The 18775-nt window shown below is 49.4% G+C and overlaps 1 protein-coding gene across 6 annotated transcripts in view; it reads right to left on the reverse strand.

Moving 5' to 3' along the window:
• PLA2G4E (phospholipase A2 group IVE) overlaps nt 1–18775 on the reverse strand; it is a 58969-nt gene that overhangs the window by 14439 nt on the left and 25755 nt on the right. For all 6 annotated transcript variants that reach the window (XM_038580147.1, XM_038580148.1, XM_038580149.1 and 3 more), the window contains 9 exons: nt 14173–14245; nt 8136–8272; nt 6287–6418; nt 5237–5277; nt 3447–3489; nt 2547–2610; nt 1498–1658; nt 1311–1400; nt 907–944 (listed from right to left, as the gene is read on the reverse strand). In XM_038580147.1, the coding sequence (XP_038436075.1) occupies nt 907–944; nt 1311–1400; nt 1498–1658; nt 2547–2610; nt 3447–3489; nt 5237–5277; nt 6287–6418; nt 8136–8272; nt 14173–14245 (779 nt within the window). The remainder of the gene's footprint in view (nt 1–906; nt 945–1310; nt 1401–1497; nt 1659–2546; nt 2611–3446; nt 3490–5236; nt 5278–6286; nt 6419–8135; nt 8273–14172; nt 14246–18775) is intronic.

The following is an 18775-nucleotide window of genomic DNA, read 5'->3' on the forward strand; positions in this document are numbered from 1 at the left end:
TGAGAAAAACTGCGACCTACAGAGGCTATATGACTTGTCCAAGGAAAAATAGTTAATCAAATTGTAAATGGTCACTTGATTTTTGAAAGGATGCCAAGGCAATTCAAAGGGGGAAAGAATAGTCTTTTTAGTAAATGGTGTCGGGGTAACTGGATATCCACATTCAAAAGAATTAAGCTGAGTCCCTATTTCACGTTGTATACACAAATTAACTCAAAATCTGTCATAGACCTAAATGTGAGAGCTAAAATCATAAAACTCTTAGAAGAAAACATGGGAGTAAATCTTCACAACTATTGGATTAAGCAATAGTTTCTGAAATATGATATGAAAAGCACAGGTGACATACATACATACACTAGATTTCACAGAGTTTAAAATGTCTTTGCCGGGGTGCCGGGGTGGGTAGCTCAGTCAGTTAAGCATCTGCCTTCAGCTCAGAGGCTCAGGTTGTGAACCCAGGGTCCTGGGATCCGGCCCCACATTACACTGGACTCCCTCCAAGGAGCCTGCTTCTGCCTCTCCCTCTGCCCCTCCCCCTGCTTGTGCGCTCTCAAATAAAAATAAATAAAATCTTTTAAAAAATGTCTTTGCTTCCAAGGACATTATCAAGAATGTAAAAAGACAACCTCCAGAATAGGAGAAAATATTTTCAAATCATATATCTGACAAGGGACTTATATCCAGAGTATAAAAAGAATGCTTACAACTTAACAATAAGAGGCAAATAACCCACTTTAAAAATGGACAAAATATTTGAATTGACATTTCTCCAAAAAAAGATATAAAAATGGTCAATAAGTCCATGAAAAGATGCTCAACACCATTAGCCATCAGGGAAATGCAAATCAAAATGACATATCACTCCCTCAGTTGACTTAGAAAGACAGAAAGAGGGTGCTTTACCAGGGTGTAGTCTTCATGTGTAATGCGCAGTTCTCACCCTGGGAATTGAAAGATGAACAGCTTTTCAGGGATGACAATTTAGAGCCAAGTGGTCCCAACCAAAGAAGTGGAGTCTCACCACACTGTCCACTGTCGACTCAGCACACACAGCCCACATGCGTGCACACACACACACACACACAACCTTCATTCCTTCTTCTGGATTCCCTTTACGATCCTCAACTCAGCCTCTATACACTCTCTTTGGCTCTACACCACAGCCCGCAGTTTCCTACCCCACAAGACTCCTCTGACCTGCCTGAGAGACCCCCCTGCATCACCTCCCCCATGCTTTCCCCATCTCCTTCCCTTGGGAACTTGGGGCTAGGCTGCTCCCAGGCCCCTTCTCACTCCCAGGCCCTTACCACTGGCAGGGTCACCGTCTGGCCATCAGGGAGGCAATCAAGGGGCTGGCAGACAAGGCTGCTCTTCTTGTGTGCACAGCAGCAGCAAAGCTGGAAGGATGGATGGGTTCTGTGAGGGGTGAGGGGCTTTCTGGCAGCCCCGCCTGCACCAGTCCCCTATACCACCCCCACTGCCACTGTCTTGTACCCCATGGCTCCACTGGCTCTTGGGCACTTCCGTGTGCATCCAGGGCTGGAAGTATTTGGGGTAGTGGAAGCAGGCCGGGTTTGGGCAGCACGGCTCCCGGCAGTGTGAGACGCGTTGGGTGTGCTCGAAGGACTCCTTCACTGTCACCAGGAGGTCCTTCACTGGGATAGAGGACAAGAGGGATGAGCCCCTAGAAGCCTCTGACCTCCCCCACACCCCAACTTGAACCAGGAAAAAGCCGGGCTGGAAGAACCCAGGACAGGGGTTTAGAAGCATATACCTAGGGTACTGGTTAAAATGCCTCAGTCTCATTCCATAGGGTCAGGCAGGGTCCATGAATCTGTATTTAACAAGGCTGTGTGTGATGCTGACAAATGAGGTCCCTAGAAAGCCCTGAGATGCTGAATCCTCTGGACTAGCCCTGCTAGGTTCTGCTTTTCCAGGAGGTGCCCTAAGGTCATCCTCCTGCTATATTGAAAATGGGCCTTCACCATACCACCAGATTTTGGGGGCGTGGGTTCTTCCTCCCTCCCCATCCCATGTCTGTGCAGCTATGCTGCTCTCTTCTCTTGGGCCAGGGCTGGAAGCCTTGCATGAGTAAGATGGGATGGAGCGGTAAACTGAAGAGTTTTGTAATTGTGGATCTCTTAGGTCCCCACCGGCTATAAGATGCTAGGACCCTCTATGAATTATAATCCGACCAGAGGAACAGGCACAGGTAGGGGGGCCCTGGGTGTTGTCGGAGCCCACCTTCCTTGAGACTGGCCACTGCAGCAGACCAGGAGTGCAGCGCAGACCTGAGTGGGCCAGGTGGGCAGTGCTGTGCCACAAGCCCCTGCCCACAGTGCTTGTCAGGCCTGAGAGGTTCTGAGGGTCACGTGGGTGCCTGAAAGAACATGCTCCTTACAGAGCAGGAGGGAGACCAGGGGTTCATGACCCCTGAAGGTGAGCTGATCCTGAGGAGCCCTGGCCAAGCTAAATCCAGACTGAGCCCAGGGCAGCCATGTGGCACTTCGGTCCCCAGCAGCAGAGGAGGTCACAGGACTTACTTTTGCTGCTCTTCTTCTGCTGCCTGCATTCTGTGTGAACCTCTAGGCAGGAGACTTGACGAGCCTGAAACAAAGGACAGGAGGGTCAGTCTGAGCACCAGTTGCCCCCTCCCTCTGCCAGGCCAAATGGAGGAGATGAATGAGGGCATAAATTCAGCGCTGGTCTGATTTTGGGCCGACTCTACATTTTCTGAACCCAATCAAGGCTTATCATCTCATTAAGAGATGGTTGTGAAAAGGAATCCATCCCGAAAAATCTAGGATGTATGGTCACCATTTACTAGGGGTCATGCTCTCAGCTACAGGTCAGAGATGGAAGCTGAGTGATTTTGTTCAAAACAACAACAAAAAAAAGAGAACATTCCACTGTGAGCTTTGGAAGTGAGAACTTTCAACAAAATAGTCTTCTATAAGTCAGATTCTTTTACCACAAACTCCCTAAGACTGATTTCTGGGGGAGAGATCTCAAATCCCAAGGCTTTAGATGAATTTAATTGAAATATCTGTACCGATAGCTGAATTATGAAAATCTTTTAAACATCGGACTTGTGCTTATAGAGGAGTTGGAGCTGGGGAAAATGGGACAGAGGCTGAATCAGAGAGGAGGCTGTTTCCAAGGAGGTACTTTAATTGGGGAGGTTCCCAAGGGGAGAGGTCGTCCTTGTGGGGTACAGGATCCAGGGTGATAGATGCCCCGGCTCCCTCTGCCCCAGAAGCAGGGGCCCAGCCCCTGCCCCACCCGTCCAAGCCCCCCATTGGCCTGCTTTAGTTAGCCTGGTTCCTGGCATGCTTCAGGACAGGGGCTCAGGTGAGCCCATGTTCTCTCCCATGGTTCTGTTCCCCTGAGAGCAGCAGCCAAGTGTGGCCTCTGGAACTACAGAAATCCGGAAGGACAATTACCACCAGCACACCATTGGTGATGAGGGACTCAGGTGGAGAGGGACTGGAAAACAAAATGAGAATGCCTGGTCGGTTATATTATTCTTGCTTGATTTCTCACAAAGGTGTTAAAGAGTCTGTATAGGGACAATAATGAGGTAGCATGGCCTCCTTGGTACTTATGAAAAATAGCAGCTTAAGAAACCTTAGATCATGGGGGCTGTAGGTAGCTCCACTGGTTGAGCATTTGAGTGGCTTTCTTCAGCTCAGGTCATGATCTTAGGGTCCTGGGATCAAGCCCCACATTGGGCTCCCTGCTTAGAGGGAGCCTGCTTCTCCCTCTCCCTCTGCCACTCCCACCTGATGCTCTCTCTCTCAAGTGAATAAATAAAATCTTAAAAAAAAATAATGAAACCTTAGAACTATGGATTGTCAAGGAAAAAAGTCATACATTTTAAATAGAATAGGGAAAAAATGTAGCAGTTGGAAGGAGGAGAAGAGTGCCATTTTTTAAAAAAGGGATAACTGTTTTTTATGCTCAATCAGATGCCCAACCGTGCTCTATGCCCAACTGTAAGGAGCTATGAAGATAAACAGGTGGCAGAGAAAGGCCTGAGCCTGCCACTTGCAGCAGATATAAATAGTTCTGGTGGCAGAAATGACCCGTTCTCCTTTCTGTGCTTTATTTAATTCATGTATTTAATGAACAGTTCTGACCCAGCCAGAGAGGAGTCTGGTATATAGAAAATGTCTTCATGTTATATAGTCAAGAATATAAGCCCTCAAAGTTACAATTAGCCTAGGGGAGTCCACAGCCCCCCATGCCAAAATTAGGCCTAAGATGATTATATCTCCAGATCAACACTTACTACCAATTTTGACATGTTTCATTTTGCAAGCTACCAGGAATTTTTCCTTAAGTCTTGATGAATCAAGAACTGGAGGAGAGAGCCCAGATGTTCTTCAGTGGGAGATAAAATTGATTTTAATTTGTTAATCAGCTGTTGATGGAAAATGAGGCACCCCAAAGAGTTCCAAGAGTCCCTAGGTAGAGGACTCTCTCAGAGTGGAGTTTGACATGCTTTCTTGTTCTAGCTCTTGCCCCTCCCCCTCCCCCTTTCTCTGGGCTTATCCTAAATCCAGGGGCTCAGCCCTATGAGGACTATGGAGAGGAGTCAGCTGCCCAATCACAAGGCACACTAACCATCCTGAACAGAGTTCTCCCCTCTCTACCCTCCCCTTTCCTCTCTCCTCTCCTTCCTATCCTCCAGCTCTGGGGGCTCAATTCTACTTGAGTACCCAGCCTAGTCATATCCCTAGGACCCTAGGTTATTTTCTTAATTGAAAATGATGGTTAATAACCCCACATGTTGGATCTGAGCATCTCCTTGATATGGTTCAGAGTTGGCTACAGAGGGGGACAGGCTACTTCAGGCCAGGGTTTGGGGGAGTTTAACAGTTCAGGGTCAAAGAGGTGATCCTCTGTCTTGACATCTTTCTCAGCCTGGCTTCTACAAGGCCCCATCACCACATGGCAGGAATTCTTCCCAGAGGCTACTCTTAGGAATGCAATTTGGCCAGAGTTCTAGATCTCTGAAGCAATTCTGATGTCAGGAGAACAGGATGAATAGGGGTGGGGCCGAGGCACCAACAGTATTTAGAAGCTCCCTCCCCTGATGGGGTGCCAAGGGTAAGAGTGGGAGAGAGGAGGGCAGCAAAAAGGCAGATCAGGCTCTGAAATGCCTGCCCAGAGCCATTTGGGAATCAGGACTTTGGGGGGCGGGGTTCCTAGGGAGTTGGGGCCTACTCACCTCTCCTCCAGCAAGAACTCTACCTCCAGCTCTTCCATGCCCTGGCAGGTGGATAAAGGGAAAGCATTTGTGAGCTGGGGCTGCACCTGTTGGCCCCAAAACAAGTCCCTTTAGCTTCTACCCCCACCCCAGCTTCCCATCACTCTCCTGCCTTCTTTTTTTTTTTTTTTTTTTTTTTATTCATGATAATCACAGAGAGAGAGACACAGGCAGAGACACAGGCAGAGGGAGAAGCAGGCTCCATGCACCAGGAGCCCGACGTGGGATTCGATCCCGGGTCTCCAGGATCGAGCCCTGGGCCAAAGGCAGGCGCCAAACCGCTGTGCCACCCAGGGGTCCCTCTCCTGCCTTCTTAAAGGGCTCAGCACCTGGGACAAAGATCTGAGATAATATCTCCAGCCAGCTCAACTTAGAAAAATGGGGGCCCCTTCCCTCATCTATTCCTTCATACCTCTTGTCACATAATTTTAGGAAGCTGTGACTTCACTGGACTTTAATTTTTCTGCCAGGATGTAAGCCAGGCAAGAGCAGGGATACTTGTTCCCTGCTGTGTCTCCGGGGCCTGGGACAGTGTCTGATACATAGTAGGAAATCAAGCATTTGTTGAATGATTGAATTGATAACATCCTGGTCTTTTTCAGCTCTGGTTTTCTCTGATTTGCAGACTTTCCCTTCTTTACCCTCATCTGTCCTCTGTACCCTGGGCTATCTTAGCAGCAGGAGTCAGGGAAGTAAAGGAGCCAGCACATACTCCATCCCTATTTTGTACTGTGAAAGGTGCTAAGTGCCTTAATTATGTTTTCCCATTTTGGTGCCACAACAACCCTGCAAGGTATCATCATTGCCCTTAGACATATGAGGAAACAGAACACAGAATTAAATATATTCTGCAAGGTTACACAGCCAATAAGCATAGCACAAGGACTGAACCAGCAGTACTATCTTTTCCTGAATTGGTGACATAGAGAGAAGCTCCTAGAGTGGAGCCATGGAAATAACCAGCTGCTCCTCATGAGGCAGGAGGCTGAGGGCCTGGATACCTGCACCCACCTCTGGGTTGAGTGGGAACTTCACATGGGTTTTCTTTCGGAAGCAGAGTTTGGTGAGGTCATAGAGAATTGTCAAGAGATGGTCATCTGGTGTCAGTGTGTCTTCATCACAGACGCTCAGCTCTAGCACATTCTAGGGGAGAAGAGAGGATACAAGTCTGGTTACTTTGTTTACATGGACCCATTTCCCTAGCAAGGATGTGGGTCTGGGTATGAGACCAGCACAGAGGTCCCTGTTCAGGTGTGAGAGCCATTTGTAGAAAAATGAGCTCAGAGGGGATAGTGTCTATACTCTCCTTTCCAACTCTCTGAAAACTTCCTGACCCTCTAGGGGGATGATGGAAGGGCAGAGGGAGCAAGACCCTTGCCAAGTCATAGACTGTTCAGCACTGGGGCCCTAGATGCTAAAGAGAGCCCATTAAGTGCTAGACAACCCAATTCTGGGAAGCTAACATCTTAAAGCTCCAGGAGAGTGATGTGGCAAATTATGAGGATTCTCATACTTGATGAGCTTGGAGTGAAGTGTTTGAACTCTACCCTTTGGTTCATCAGCCCCTAAGGAAGTCTCATGGGTGGTCCCAAAGCTGCATGGCAAGAGTTGGGTGGCTACTATAACATCTAACTGAACACTGAAGTCAGTGATTTTAGGTGATGTGGATTAGCCTCTGAGGTCTCTTATTCCAAGGATCCTAGAAGATGTGGGTTGGGACCGGGTTTGCCTCTTTGGTCCCTATCAGGTGGTTAAAAGATAGTTGGAGGTTCCTTGCTGAATGAGATCTGTTGACCTTGTAATTACTAGTAACATGGACGTGCCCCAGAACCAACTGCATAGATTCATACGAGCAGCCCCATAGATCTTTAGACAAAGGAAGTCTAAATTCTGATTTCAAGATGGAGTCTGAGCCCAAGTCAAGATCCCCTTTCCTCACCAAAATGATACATATGATAGAGGAGATAGTTTTCTAGTAACCAATATAAAGCCCTCCTTGAAAGCAAAAAGGACTTATCATGAACCAGAAATAAAGAATCACTCTAAAATATGGAAGCAATAAGCTGGAGATGTGAAGCCTCAAGTGACCCAAGACTGGGATTGATACCTCCATGATGAGGCCAAGTTTGTTTAAAGAGCACTCTGTCGAGGGGGTGCCTGGGTGGCTCAGTTGGTTAAGTATCCAGCTATTGATCTTAGCCCAGGTCTTGATCTCACAGTCATGAGTTCCAGTCCTATGCTGGAATGCTGGGCATGGAGAAAAAAAAAAAAAAAAAAGGCGAAGAAAAAGAAAAAGAAAAATTAAAAAGAGCACTCTGAGGTTGCTGAGGATATAGCTCAGCATGTCCGAGGGAGAATTCTCCCACAGGGGAGTCACCATATATCTGAAGAAGGCCAACACCATGAAACAACAGCCCAACAAATGAAAGAACAGATACTCAAGGAGCTAGAAATAATAAAGCCTTCTAAAAAGGAGTTAAGATAGGGAAAATCCTCTGGCTGGAATTAGACTGGCCTTGGACCTAGTGAATAGAATGGCCCTTTCCCTCCATGTGTTCTCTTACTAGAAGCATGTTCTGCAAGCATGCTCAATTTTTGCAGCTGGAACCACCAGGTTCCAGCAACAATTAGGTAGAAGGTGAGAGAGAAAGGAAAGACGATAGAGGATGAATAGACTCAGAGGGACAAACATGAGGCAGGCCTAATGAAGGAGTGGGTGAGTGAGAAGATGGGTCACTAGAAGTAGGTGGAAAGAAAGACAAATAGAAGAAGGACACATAAGCAAACAGAAGGAAAAGCAGGCATGGGGTGGGATTGGAAATGTCAGCATGGCTGACACAGCGTGTCTTGCAAGTCTCACCTTCACTTGGCTCTGGATCTGGAAGCTGAAGGTTTCATTCCACTCTGGGTTTGGGCAGTTGGAGATGGTCCTAGTCCTCAGCCTCTCACGAGAAGCGGTAGGCAGCCAGAGGCTCACAAAGCAGTCTGTCTGGCTCACTGTCCAAGGAAGACAAGAGTGGGGAAGGGTGAGGAAGCAGCCTGGGTCCAGGGAGGAGAGAGTCAGAAGGAAACTTCAGGCAGGTCACTTTCAGAGCAAGCCTTTGTCTTCAGGCCTTTGTCTCCCCTCCTGACTCATGGATCTGACTCTCCAGAGACCTTTTCCCAGAACCCCTGAGAAGGCTAGAGCTTGCAGGCTAGAAAATTCTCAGAGGGGGATTCAGGTCCCACTGATCACTCTCAAGGACACAGATAGCCTCTGGCTCTTTTCAGAAGCATCCCAGCTCTCTGAGCTAACACCTGCTAAATTGGAACAAGGTCTGACTACACGGTTTTTCCTCTGCCAGGGGAATATCTGGAGGACAAGCTCCACAGGGTCCAGTCCAACTCTTTCCTTAGCCCAAGATACCAGGGAAACCACAGTAGGGTACTGCTCTTCCTTCGGGCTGCTGAGAAGCAAGGGGACATAGTCTGCTGTGAGTCTGCCCAGAGGGCCAGGATGGGAAAAGACTTGAGTGGAACAAGAGTTTAGGAGAATCTAGAAGCAGGGACCACCATTTACATAGAACTAATGTCTCTACTGCACCTAGCCAGGCTCTTCATACCTACACTAGTCTCCCAGCATGAGGCATGTGACCCAAGAAAGCCTCACATCTAAGGCCATGTACTTTTTTTTTCTCACTTGAAATGAATAACTCCAATGTGATGTTGTGGGATGTGCTCTGGAGAAGGGACAAAGGCTTTGTTCTTTTTTTAAAAATATTTATTCATGAGAGACACAGAAAGAGAGGCAGAGACATAGGCAGAGGAAGAAGCAGGCTCCCTGCAGGGAACCTGATGTAGGACTCCATCCCAGAACCCCGGGATCACAACCTGAGCCAAAGGCAGACACTCAACCGCTGAGCCACCCAAGTGTCCCAAAGGCTTTGTTCTTAAAAATCCCTCCCAAAGTAGGGGAAGGACTCTCAGATCTTCTGGCTGGAGCAGCAGAAGGCATAGAGGTGAAAAAAAATAGCAGCCTAGTGTGGCTCCCTCCCTCCATTCTACCTGGGAGGAGAGAGAAACAGGTGCCATGATGGCCCTTGTCACTCTCCTGACAATGTGCTGGGGTAATTTCCAGGGTACACACCAGGCATGTAGAAAATGGTAAAAGTCAATACAGTCTCCAGTGTCAGAGAATCCTCTAGATGGTGGAACTGGTGTGAAGATAGGAGTTTTGTTCTAATAGGCCTGACCAAAACTACTAGTTCAAGTTATTAGTAGCAATGCCCGGTGAGAGTAAACCTGGGCTGTCCCCTGGGACTGACTCTCCACCCATGGTTTGCATCATAAGCATCCCTAGTCTCTGATTTCCTCTCCGATGTCTGATTAATCTTTGAGGGCTCGACGTTCAAGGGAGTTGGAATTCACGGCCCTCCTCCCACTGAATAAAGGTAAGATGGCATTGCCTCTTAGGGGTCATAATTGCTTAATCCAGACACAAAGAATGACCAAAACCCAGAGTAATCTACAGAAAATGATGACCTCATTGTCCCCACCCATCCCCTCCATGGCCAATCTGCTCCTGCTTGCCATCAACTCAGGTGGCCAGGCCAGACGCCAAGTATCATCCTTGGCTCTTACATGACATCAGTTTAATTCCATTGAGCTCTCTGGCTCATTCACTTCTTACTTGTACTGCTACTGCCTCGGTGCAGGGAACCGTCACCTCTGCTGCTACTTCCCGACTGGGCACCCTGTCTCCTGTCATGCCCTACTCTAATCTTTTCTCTCAAGATAAATCAGAGGGATCCTTTTAGAGCTGACCATGTCACTCCCAGTTTAAAATCCTTCAACATCTGCTATCTGCCCTCAGGAAGGAGTCCCAAGCACTCAACATGGCTGCCTCTCCCGCTTCCCCAGCCTCAGCCTCCTCCTTCTACCCTCCCTATCACCCAGCCCCTGTCCTGCCCCCAAACACACACATATGCATGCACACACACACACACACACATGCACACACACACACACACAAGCACTTGTACTCACCCTCTACATTCCAGCCAAACCCAAACATGTGTGGTCTCAGAAGTGCCATGCTATCTTGCCATTCCTTTTTGTCTAGAACATGGTTCTCTTCCACTTTCACCTCACCCTTCCCTTGGCTAGCCCCTTCAGGTGTCAAAAGGAACTTCCTCTGGAAGCCTTCCCTGAGCCCCCAAGTCTTGGCCAGTGTCCCCCTTATACACACACACAGCTTAGAATTTCTGCTCTTCTCTTGGCAGAGCACTGGCTATACTGGACCAAAGTGCAGGTCAGAGCATCTGCCTCCACTGTGCCCCAAATGCTGAGAGGGCCTGGAGACCATGAGTCAGCACTTGCTAAAAATTTGTTGAATAGAGGAATTGAATGGAAAAGCCCAACTTCCTGCTTTAGAGCACTGTATCAAATTCTGGGCTGGGTCACCACAGACATAGGTAAGCAGCTCAGATCTCTATTTGCTCTGCTTATAGGGATACTCCCCAGGGATCTCCCAGGACCCCTCCTGGACAACCCCCATTCCTCCTCAACCTGAAATACTTTCCTAGGGTCTTCCTCCTGTATGGTAGGGAACCTGCAGGCAGGGATCCCGCTAACTCTATACCCATTTGCTTAGCATAATTTGGCCCTGAGAAGGCCCCTTTGCCTCTAAAACCCCTTTCCTATTATCAGCTCATGCCTAAAATTCTCCCATTAAGCCCATTAAATAAAATCTCAGTATTTTTGGCGTAAGTTTTAAATCTCTAGGCAAGGTGTGACTTGGAAGAGAGGGATGAATCGGATACCCACAGTTCCAGCATTGATTTGTTTTTCAGTTCTAAGAGACCTGGTCCCACTTCTATCCACAAGGTTGGGAAGGGGAAGGAGAGTACAGCCGAAGGAGGGGGAAATCCTGGGAGAGGGAGAGATCACTTGACGGAGTGAGGCCAGCAGGGGCCCAGAGGATACTCTGGGGCAGGCATCATTAGCTAGAAGGAGAGAGATCGGCATGTTGGCTATGATGAACGGTTAAGCAATGCTGACCCAATTTTGAGGATTTCGGAGACTACAGGGGATTTCCTAGGCACAGACAGTTCTAAGCCTTGTTCCTCTTGGAGTGATAGAGGGCTTGGTCATTGAATGACACACCTTCTTTCTCAGAATATGGGTGGCAAAGATGACTCAGTGAGATCTATAGATGTTGAGGACACTATCTTCCTAATACCTCTGGAGACACCTGCCTCACATTTGTTGGCTTGAGTTTTAACTTGATTTTCCCAAGAGAATAAAAGCTCTTGGACCCTGGGAGGTTTCCAGGGCTCCATCTTGTCCTGGCCCCGGGCTGGGTGGAGCACTCTTTGACAAGGGAGTCATCCCCCAATCTCATTCCTTTCAGACTCCTTAAAATCTTGGGAAACTCAGACACACACTTGGGGACTGAACCAGTGTGGAGCTCATTTTTGATCCAAGCTAGAAGGGAACAGTTTAGGGCAGGAGTAACCCAGCACCCAGAAGACGTTGGGATAGTTGCCAATCTCATCAGGCAAGGCAACAACAGAGCTCAGCTGAGGGGATTCCCAAAGGGGATCTGGAAACCTCCCAAAGGCAGTCTCTGCGCCAGAGGGGCTTGTGGGGAAAGGGAAGAGGAGGTTGGGGGGCCAGACCTCAGTCCATTTGTCTGATTGCCTGTGCCCCTACCCCCCACCCCAACCTCTGGGATGCGCAGGGGATGGGTGTGGCTGGAGAAGACAGAGGAGCTTGGTCAAAGGGAAGGTCTGCACACACAGGTGCAGGCATGCCACAAGTGTGCAGCCTGGGTGACCCACAGGGTTGGGACAGACACACCTGGGTGGGGGTGGAAGCAGAGGAGTGCAAGCTGTGGGTATCCTAGGGGTGAGGGGAGTGGGTGAATTCTGCCCAGGGGTGAGTGAAGTATCTGTGTGACCCACTGTGGCATGGGCAAGAAAGGCAAAAGAAGTGGCCAGGCCCTGCCCAGGGAACACTTCTCAGATCACTCGCTGGTGGCCTGGGAGGCCCCGAGAAACCAGAGAAGTCCCTTGGTCTCCTGCCAGCCTCCTGGCAGAGCCAGGCTCAAACTGACACTGGCTGGCATGGGCTCTGAACACTTTGGCCTCCAGGGGGGCCAGCTGGAGTCCTTCCCTACGCCCTGGTTTTCCCTCAGCCCCAGGGCCCTCTCACTTCTGTTTGCATAGTGGCAACAGTTTGTCAGCCTCTCCCCACCTATGCCTATCGCCCCCAGAAAGTCATGCGACCCCTTCCTTAGGAACTCAGGTACCCTATCACTTGGATTCCCAATCCTCCTCTGCCTGGCCCCAGCCTGCTTCTCCTGCTTATCCCCTCTACCTCACCCCCCTTCCCAGAGTCCAAACACTAGGATCAAACACTGCTTCCACTTTAGGCAATCCTTAGCCTCGGTGTGCGGAATGGGCCTCAGCATTACCCTGGGGTTGTTCAAAGGAGCAAGTGCTGTTTGGAGGCCTGCCCCCAGCCGTGCTCACAGATGCCTTGAGGCCTCTCTCTCTCTCCCTCAACATGGCCTCTCCCGCAGATCGGGCGCCCAGGACCTCTGGTCTGCCCCTGTCAGACCCCAGGCCCTCAGAGCAGCCTTCCTTAGCTACTCTCGGCTTTCAATGTCCTCCTCTAGTTCCTTTTTTTTTTTTTTTTTAAGATTTTATTTATTTACTTATTTATTTGAGAGAGAGAGAGAGAGAGAAAGTGAGCAGGGAGGTGGGAAAAGAATCTCGAACAGACTCCTCGCTGAGCACATAGCCCAGTGCTGGTGTGGTTTGCTCTCCCAGAACCTGAAGATCATGACCTGAGCCCAAACCAAGAGTCAGATGCTTAACTGCTTAACTGCTTAGCTGACTGAGCCACCCAAGGGCCCCCAGTTCTAAGTTCTATAGTGGTAGGTTCAGAATGTCATCTCCTGTTACTAGTCTGTAATTGCTTTGGGTTAAATGCACACTTGGTAACATGGCTCTCTGCATTCTGTCTCCCCGAGGCTCTCTCTACCTAGCTGAATCCCAGGGTGAGGGCAAGAGGAAAATGATGGAACTCTGGGGGAGCTTGGTGGCTCTTAGGCCATGCCTGTGTAGTCACCAGTCAGTGGGGACACCTAAGCCATGGGGCTTTGACACAGAGCTTTTTCCTTCTTGAGGGCCAAGCCTCACTCTGGATGGAGCAAGTTGAGAGCAGCATCGGGAGGAGATCTGAGTTCTCCTGATTTCTCGAATTCCACCCCAAAGATAAGCATGAGGGGAGTATCCTGCCCACCCAGATACCTTCACTTCTCTCTTAAGCCAAAGACTTCCCAGGGCCCCCATAATCTGGGAATGCAGCCAAGACTGGGTTGAAAGTGAAGTTAAGTCTACAAGAAAACACTGCACAAATAGCCCTGGTGAGTCCGACCATATCCATGGGGCTACACTGCAGAGCTGGTGCTATGTGGCTTCTGCCATGAACCCCAGAACCCAATTTAGGACCCATGCACTGAGAAAGGGCATTGGGACTAGGCTGACAGATGGGCCTCTCCTTCCACCTCTAGCAGCCCACAAACTCATGCAGAAGCAAGAGGGGCCCACCATGGGAGAAGCTGGTGCTCCTAGCAATGGGTGCTAGAGGAGGGGGAGTAGGGAAGAGAGAGTGAGGTGAACACGGTTCTCAGACCCAGGTGGTCTGCAGGGGCCAGTAGTGCCAAGGTAGCAGGTGAGAGGAGGGGCCTGGAAAAATGATATAAACCCCAAAGCCTGGAATACTACCTGAGTATAGCAATCACCCCCACCCCCACCCCCACCCCCACTGCCACTCCTCTGATGTTTCTCCAGCCAGGGCCTGACTTAATCCCATGAGCAGAGAAAGAAGGAAGACAGGAGGATACTCACCCATATCAGCCTGTCGGACATTTCTCATCCGGATGACCTTCACGGTCAGGAGATGGCATGGAGACAGCCCACCCTGTGGTTGGAGAGGATAGTGGGACACTCTTCAGGCTATGACTACTCAGCAGCTCCAGAGCCACGGGCTCCCACTGCTCATTCCCAAGAAGTCTCCTCCCATTCAATCCGCATTCTGGGCCCCAGAGGATCACTGGTCCCCAAGGCTTTCTCCTCGCCCCACTGCTAGGAGCCAACACACCTTGGAAGAGGACAGCTTCAGGCCTGTTCTGTTCACGCTTCATCTGTTTGAATCTCAGGATTTGAAGCCCCTTCCCTGAAAGTTTGACCCTGGCTTAGAGGGGTCTATTTACCATCCACTTCCAGCCTGTACCCATGGCAGATGACACTGGACTCCTCCAGCTGACCAAAGGACCATATTTATAGAGGCCTTTGAACTATAGAACCCTTTACACTCCACATAGTTCACCCTATGTTGCCAAAATCACGTTACAACTTTTTAAAAGGATGCAATTCTTCTCTATTTAAAATATTATTGGAGGGTGCCTGAGTTAAGAGTCTGACTTTGGCTCAGTCATGATCTTAGGTTTCTGGGATCGAGTTCTGCATCAGGCTCCCTGCTGGGCAGGGAGTCTGCTTCTCCCTCTCCCTCTGCTCATCCTCTTTCTCTCTCTCTCTCAAATAAATAAAATCTTTAAAAAAGTATTATTGGGGTTTTGGAAAAACCATAAAAGTATGAAGAAAAAGAGTCTCCAGCATCCCATTATTGATGATCACTATTATCATTTGTTTTTGTTTTTGTTTTTAATGTTATAATTATTTTTATTTTGAACTCAAACTGTACACAGATAGTTCATCTGTTTTGGCTATTATCAGAGACAACACTGCGATAGCTTGCTAGCATCTACTGAACACTTACTATTTGCCAGACACTATTCTTACATTTTTAAATCTTCATAAGATCTTTATAACAGATATTAATTTTTTAAAAAGACTTTTTATTTATTCATGAGTGACACAGAGACACAGGCAGAGGGAGAAGCAGGCTCCCTGCAGGGAACCTGATGTGGGACTTGATCTCAAGACCCCGGGATCACGATCTGAGCCAAAAGCTTAACCACTGAGCCACCCAGGTGCCTGAGGTATTAATCTTTTTTAATTGAGATAAAACTGACACATAAAATTATATTGGTTTTAAGTGTACAACCTAATGATTTAATATACAGATATTGCAAAATGATTACCACAATGAGTTTAGTTAATACTCATTATAGTGAAAATGATCTTCTTGTCATGAGAACTGTCATCATGTTGATGTCTATCCTTGCAGCCTCTTCTGGGGCTTCATTCTAAATAGCCACAATAGAACGACACCTGGAAAGGCTGCTACCTAGACCCTGAGATAGAATTAGGGCCTCTTCTTCCTCAATCCCCAACAGTTTCCTCAGAATCAGAGCCAAAGCCAAACTGACAGTTATAAATAGGCCTGAGGAATCCTTTGGTGAGGTTAGCTCTGAATGTTGGGTATCTTCACAATTAATAACTTGATCTCACAGGATTCTGTTTAGCTATGTGACTCAAGTCAAAGGCCACACACATCACTTCTCTCCTGGTTCTGGAAACATGGCTAGGCCTTTGCCAGACCCCCCTCTGGGCATAATGGGCTCCTCGTTTCTCACTCCCCAGCTGGCAGAGCCGGTGTCCTGGTCTGATCTGGTGAGGAAGCAGGTGTCATTTTTCACGCAGGAGAACAGTTGTGGCAAAGCCTGTTCCCACTGGCCTACTTTCTCAGAGGGCAACGACAGTTCACATGGGCCGCCAGAGGCCTCAGGGCATTTCCTAGTGTTGAGGGGCTCTCGGCCATCACCGTCCCTCTCTTGCCTCCCAGAGGGGCTGCTCTGCCTGGCCCCCTTACGTCTAGTCTGGAAGGGAGCATTCACAGCTTCCAGCAGGACCTCACTCGAGGTCCTCCTGCCCTCCAGGAAGAGTCTGCTGCTGCCATGTAGCCCTGGTGCCCTCCAGTGAGGCTGCCCACCTCTTCCCACTCTAAGCCAACAGCGCTAACCACCTCAGCCATGACCTGTTGAGCGTCTGCTATATGCTGGGCGTTGTGAGTCTAATCTCTACATTCCATCTTGCTCAGTCCTTACAATGACCCGCGAAGCAGTTATTAGCCTCACTTCACAGATGGCGAATCTGAGCCTGTGTTCTCTGACGTCTGAAACTCAGCTAGAATCAAGAGGACCTTAAGTGTGAATCTAGTTCTGATTCAAGCTCATAACCACGACCATGGTGTCACTTTACTTGAAAATGACCTTTACCTTTCAACACAATGACAGGTGTCGCTTGCCCCTCATGCCCTCCTCCTCCTCCTCCAGCTTTTCCTCTTAGAACCTCTTTTCCTTCTTTTCACTCTGAATTCCCCCCAGGCTCCAAAATAACCCCCAAACTCTGATAGTCCTTCTACTTGCAATGCTTTCACTGGCTACATTCCTGCCAACATATTCCACAACCTCCCTCTTTTAAGGAGTCCCACCAGAGCCTAAGGGTTTTTGAACGAGTTCCACTCCCAGTAGCCACAGAAGGCTCCCGTGTGGTCTACCTTGAGTCTCAAATCACAGCTTCTAGCTCTGCAATTTATAGGAGAGACCCAATTCCAAAGCACTTTCTTGCCAGCAAGGGGGTTGGGAGATAGCCCAGAGGGGTCAGGCTGGGAGGAAGGCAGTGGGAACATGGGACTCAAGTCTTGGGCCCAGATGATCCCGATGATCAGGTTGGTGAAAAATGACCGTCTTGGATAGAAATGAATGTACCCATTTTGCTTCAGATATAAATAACCAGCTCAACTGAAGTGGTGCTAGAGATAAGCGAAACTTCATGGCCCCAGAGGTAATTGATACACAGTAAAAAGATCCAAAGGAATAAAGCACAGTGTCTGTGGCTGTACAGCTGGAAACCAGAAACCAGCGATATTATGGGACCCAAACTTATGGGGTAGTTTACGGTGTGGTAAGGGGAGCCACTTTAAGGACTCAGACAAGCTTGTCCCTGGATGGGAGGCCTTGGCTGGTTATCAGGGAGAAAATCAGAATATTTAACGACAGCCATGGCTAGGCATCATGCCAGCTGGGCTGCAGCCCTGCAGCAGGGATGGATGAGGATCCTTCAGTTCATGGGGCATCAGAGGGTCCTGGGTAAGGACCAGGGAGCACTCAGGGTTTGGAGCTCCAGGCAGGGACTGTTCAGCAAACAGTCCCAGTTTGTATTCCAGCCCAGAAGTGTATTCAGATATGATAATAACCAATACAGCTGCGTGGGAAGGGTGGGCTTGACGGCTTTCAGGGAAGCCACGTGGGAGAAAGGGCTCTACAGCTCAGGCCAACAGACACACCCAGCTCTGGCTCCAGCCTCTTCCCTGGCCTTGATTCCCGGGGCTGATCTTGCCAGGACTCTACTTCCCCTTGAGACCTACTCAGGACAGGCAGATCTTGCCAGCTCATATGGAAAAGATGTCCCACCTTGACCCTCAGGACTGGCTATTAGGCAGTTCAATAGTCCCCCTTCCTACCCCCATATTTATAGGTAGGACCTTGGTGGGGGCTGGGGAGCGCAACTCCCTGAGCTCTTCCTATGCACCAGGCCCTGGGCCCGACCAGGCGCACCACATCTGTTCTCATTTAGCCCCCCAACCACACTCTGAGGAGGGTGGTATTATCCCAACTTTGTGGAGAAGCCTGGGTTTAGAGAGACTGCATCTCACACAAGGGCACACAGTACAGAAGCAGCAGGGCCAGGACTCAGGCGCAGATCTACCTGACAGCAGGGTGGCATCCGGGGCGCGGGCTCTCATAGTGAGTTAACCAAACTGGCTAAAGCTAGCTCTGGGTCATGCACTGGACTACTTAACAGCAGAGGCAGGAGTAAGCCCTCCGTTGCTGATTCAGGGCTCTCCCTGCACCCCAGGTCTAGCTGTCACCACAAATCCATCATTGGAACAGTTACCCATGGGCTTCCAGGGGCAGGCTCCCAGGTAGGGGTGGGAATTCGGGAGGTTGGGTCTGACAACCATGTTTCAGAAGTGGTGGGTGTGATACCCACCCCCAGGCCAGGTGGACCCTAACCAAACCAGCCCACAAGGTTTGGGTGCAGGAGAGGGCAAGACAGCTCCCAGGGAGCCTGTGGGAACTCCCTCCTCAGGGCTTCTCGAGGCAGGCCTGGCTGGTGATGCCGCCTCCTCCTCCCCAGAGAGCTGGGTGTATACATCCCACCAGTTCCTTGCAACATCTGTGTCAGAGCTTCGAATAGCCTGGTGATAGCTTCCAGTATGTGTGGGCCTTCCCTCAAAGGACATCACTGGGATGAGGACTTTATGGGACCTCAGAACATTTCCCAGCTGTCTGAGCAACATCCCAGACCAGGGGGCTCCTGGGAGGAGCTACCATGGCTCTTTCCCTTTGTATCACACAGGCTAGGTGAGGGTCAGGGCAAGAAGTCCAGCTCTGAGTCACAGACCCTCTGGGACCCGAGAGGGACAGGCATTGTTCTCAGCTGCTTCATTCCCTGCTTCAGGCGCTCTATCGCTTCTCTGGAA

Source organism: Canis lupus, chromosome 30 (assembly GCF_011100685.1).
Source record: "Canis lupus familiaris isolate Mischka breed German Shepherd chromosome 30, alternate assembly UU_Cfam_GSD_1.0, whole genome shotgun sequence".
Classification (NCBI taxonomy): Eukaryota; Metazoa; Chordata; class Mammalia; order Carnivora; family Canidae; genus Canis; species Canis lupus.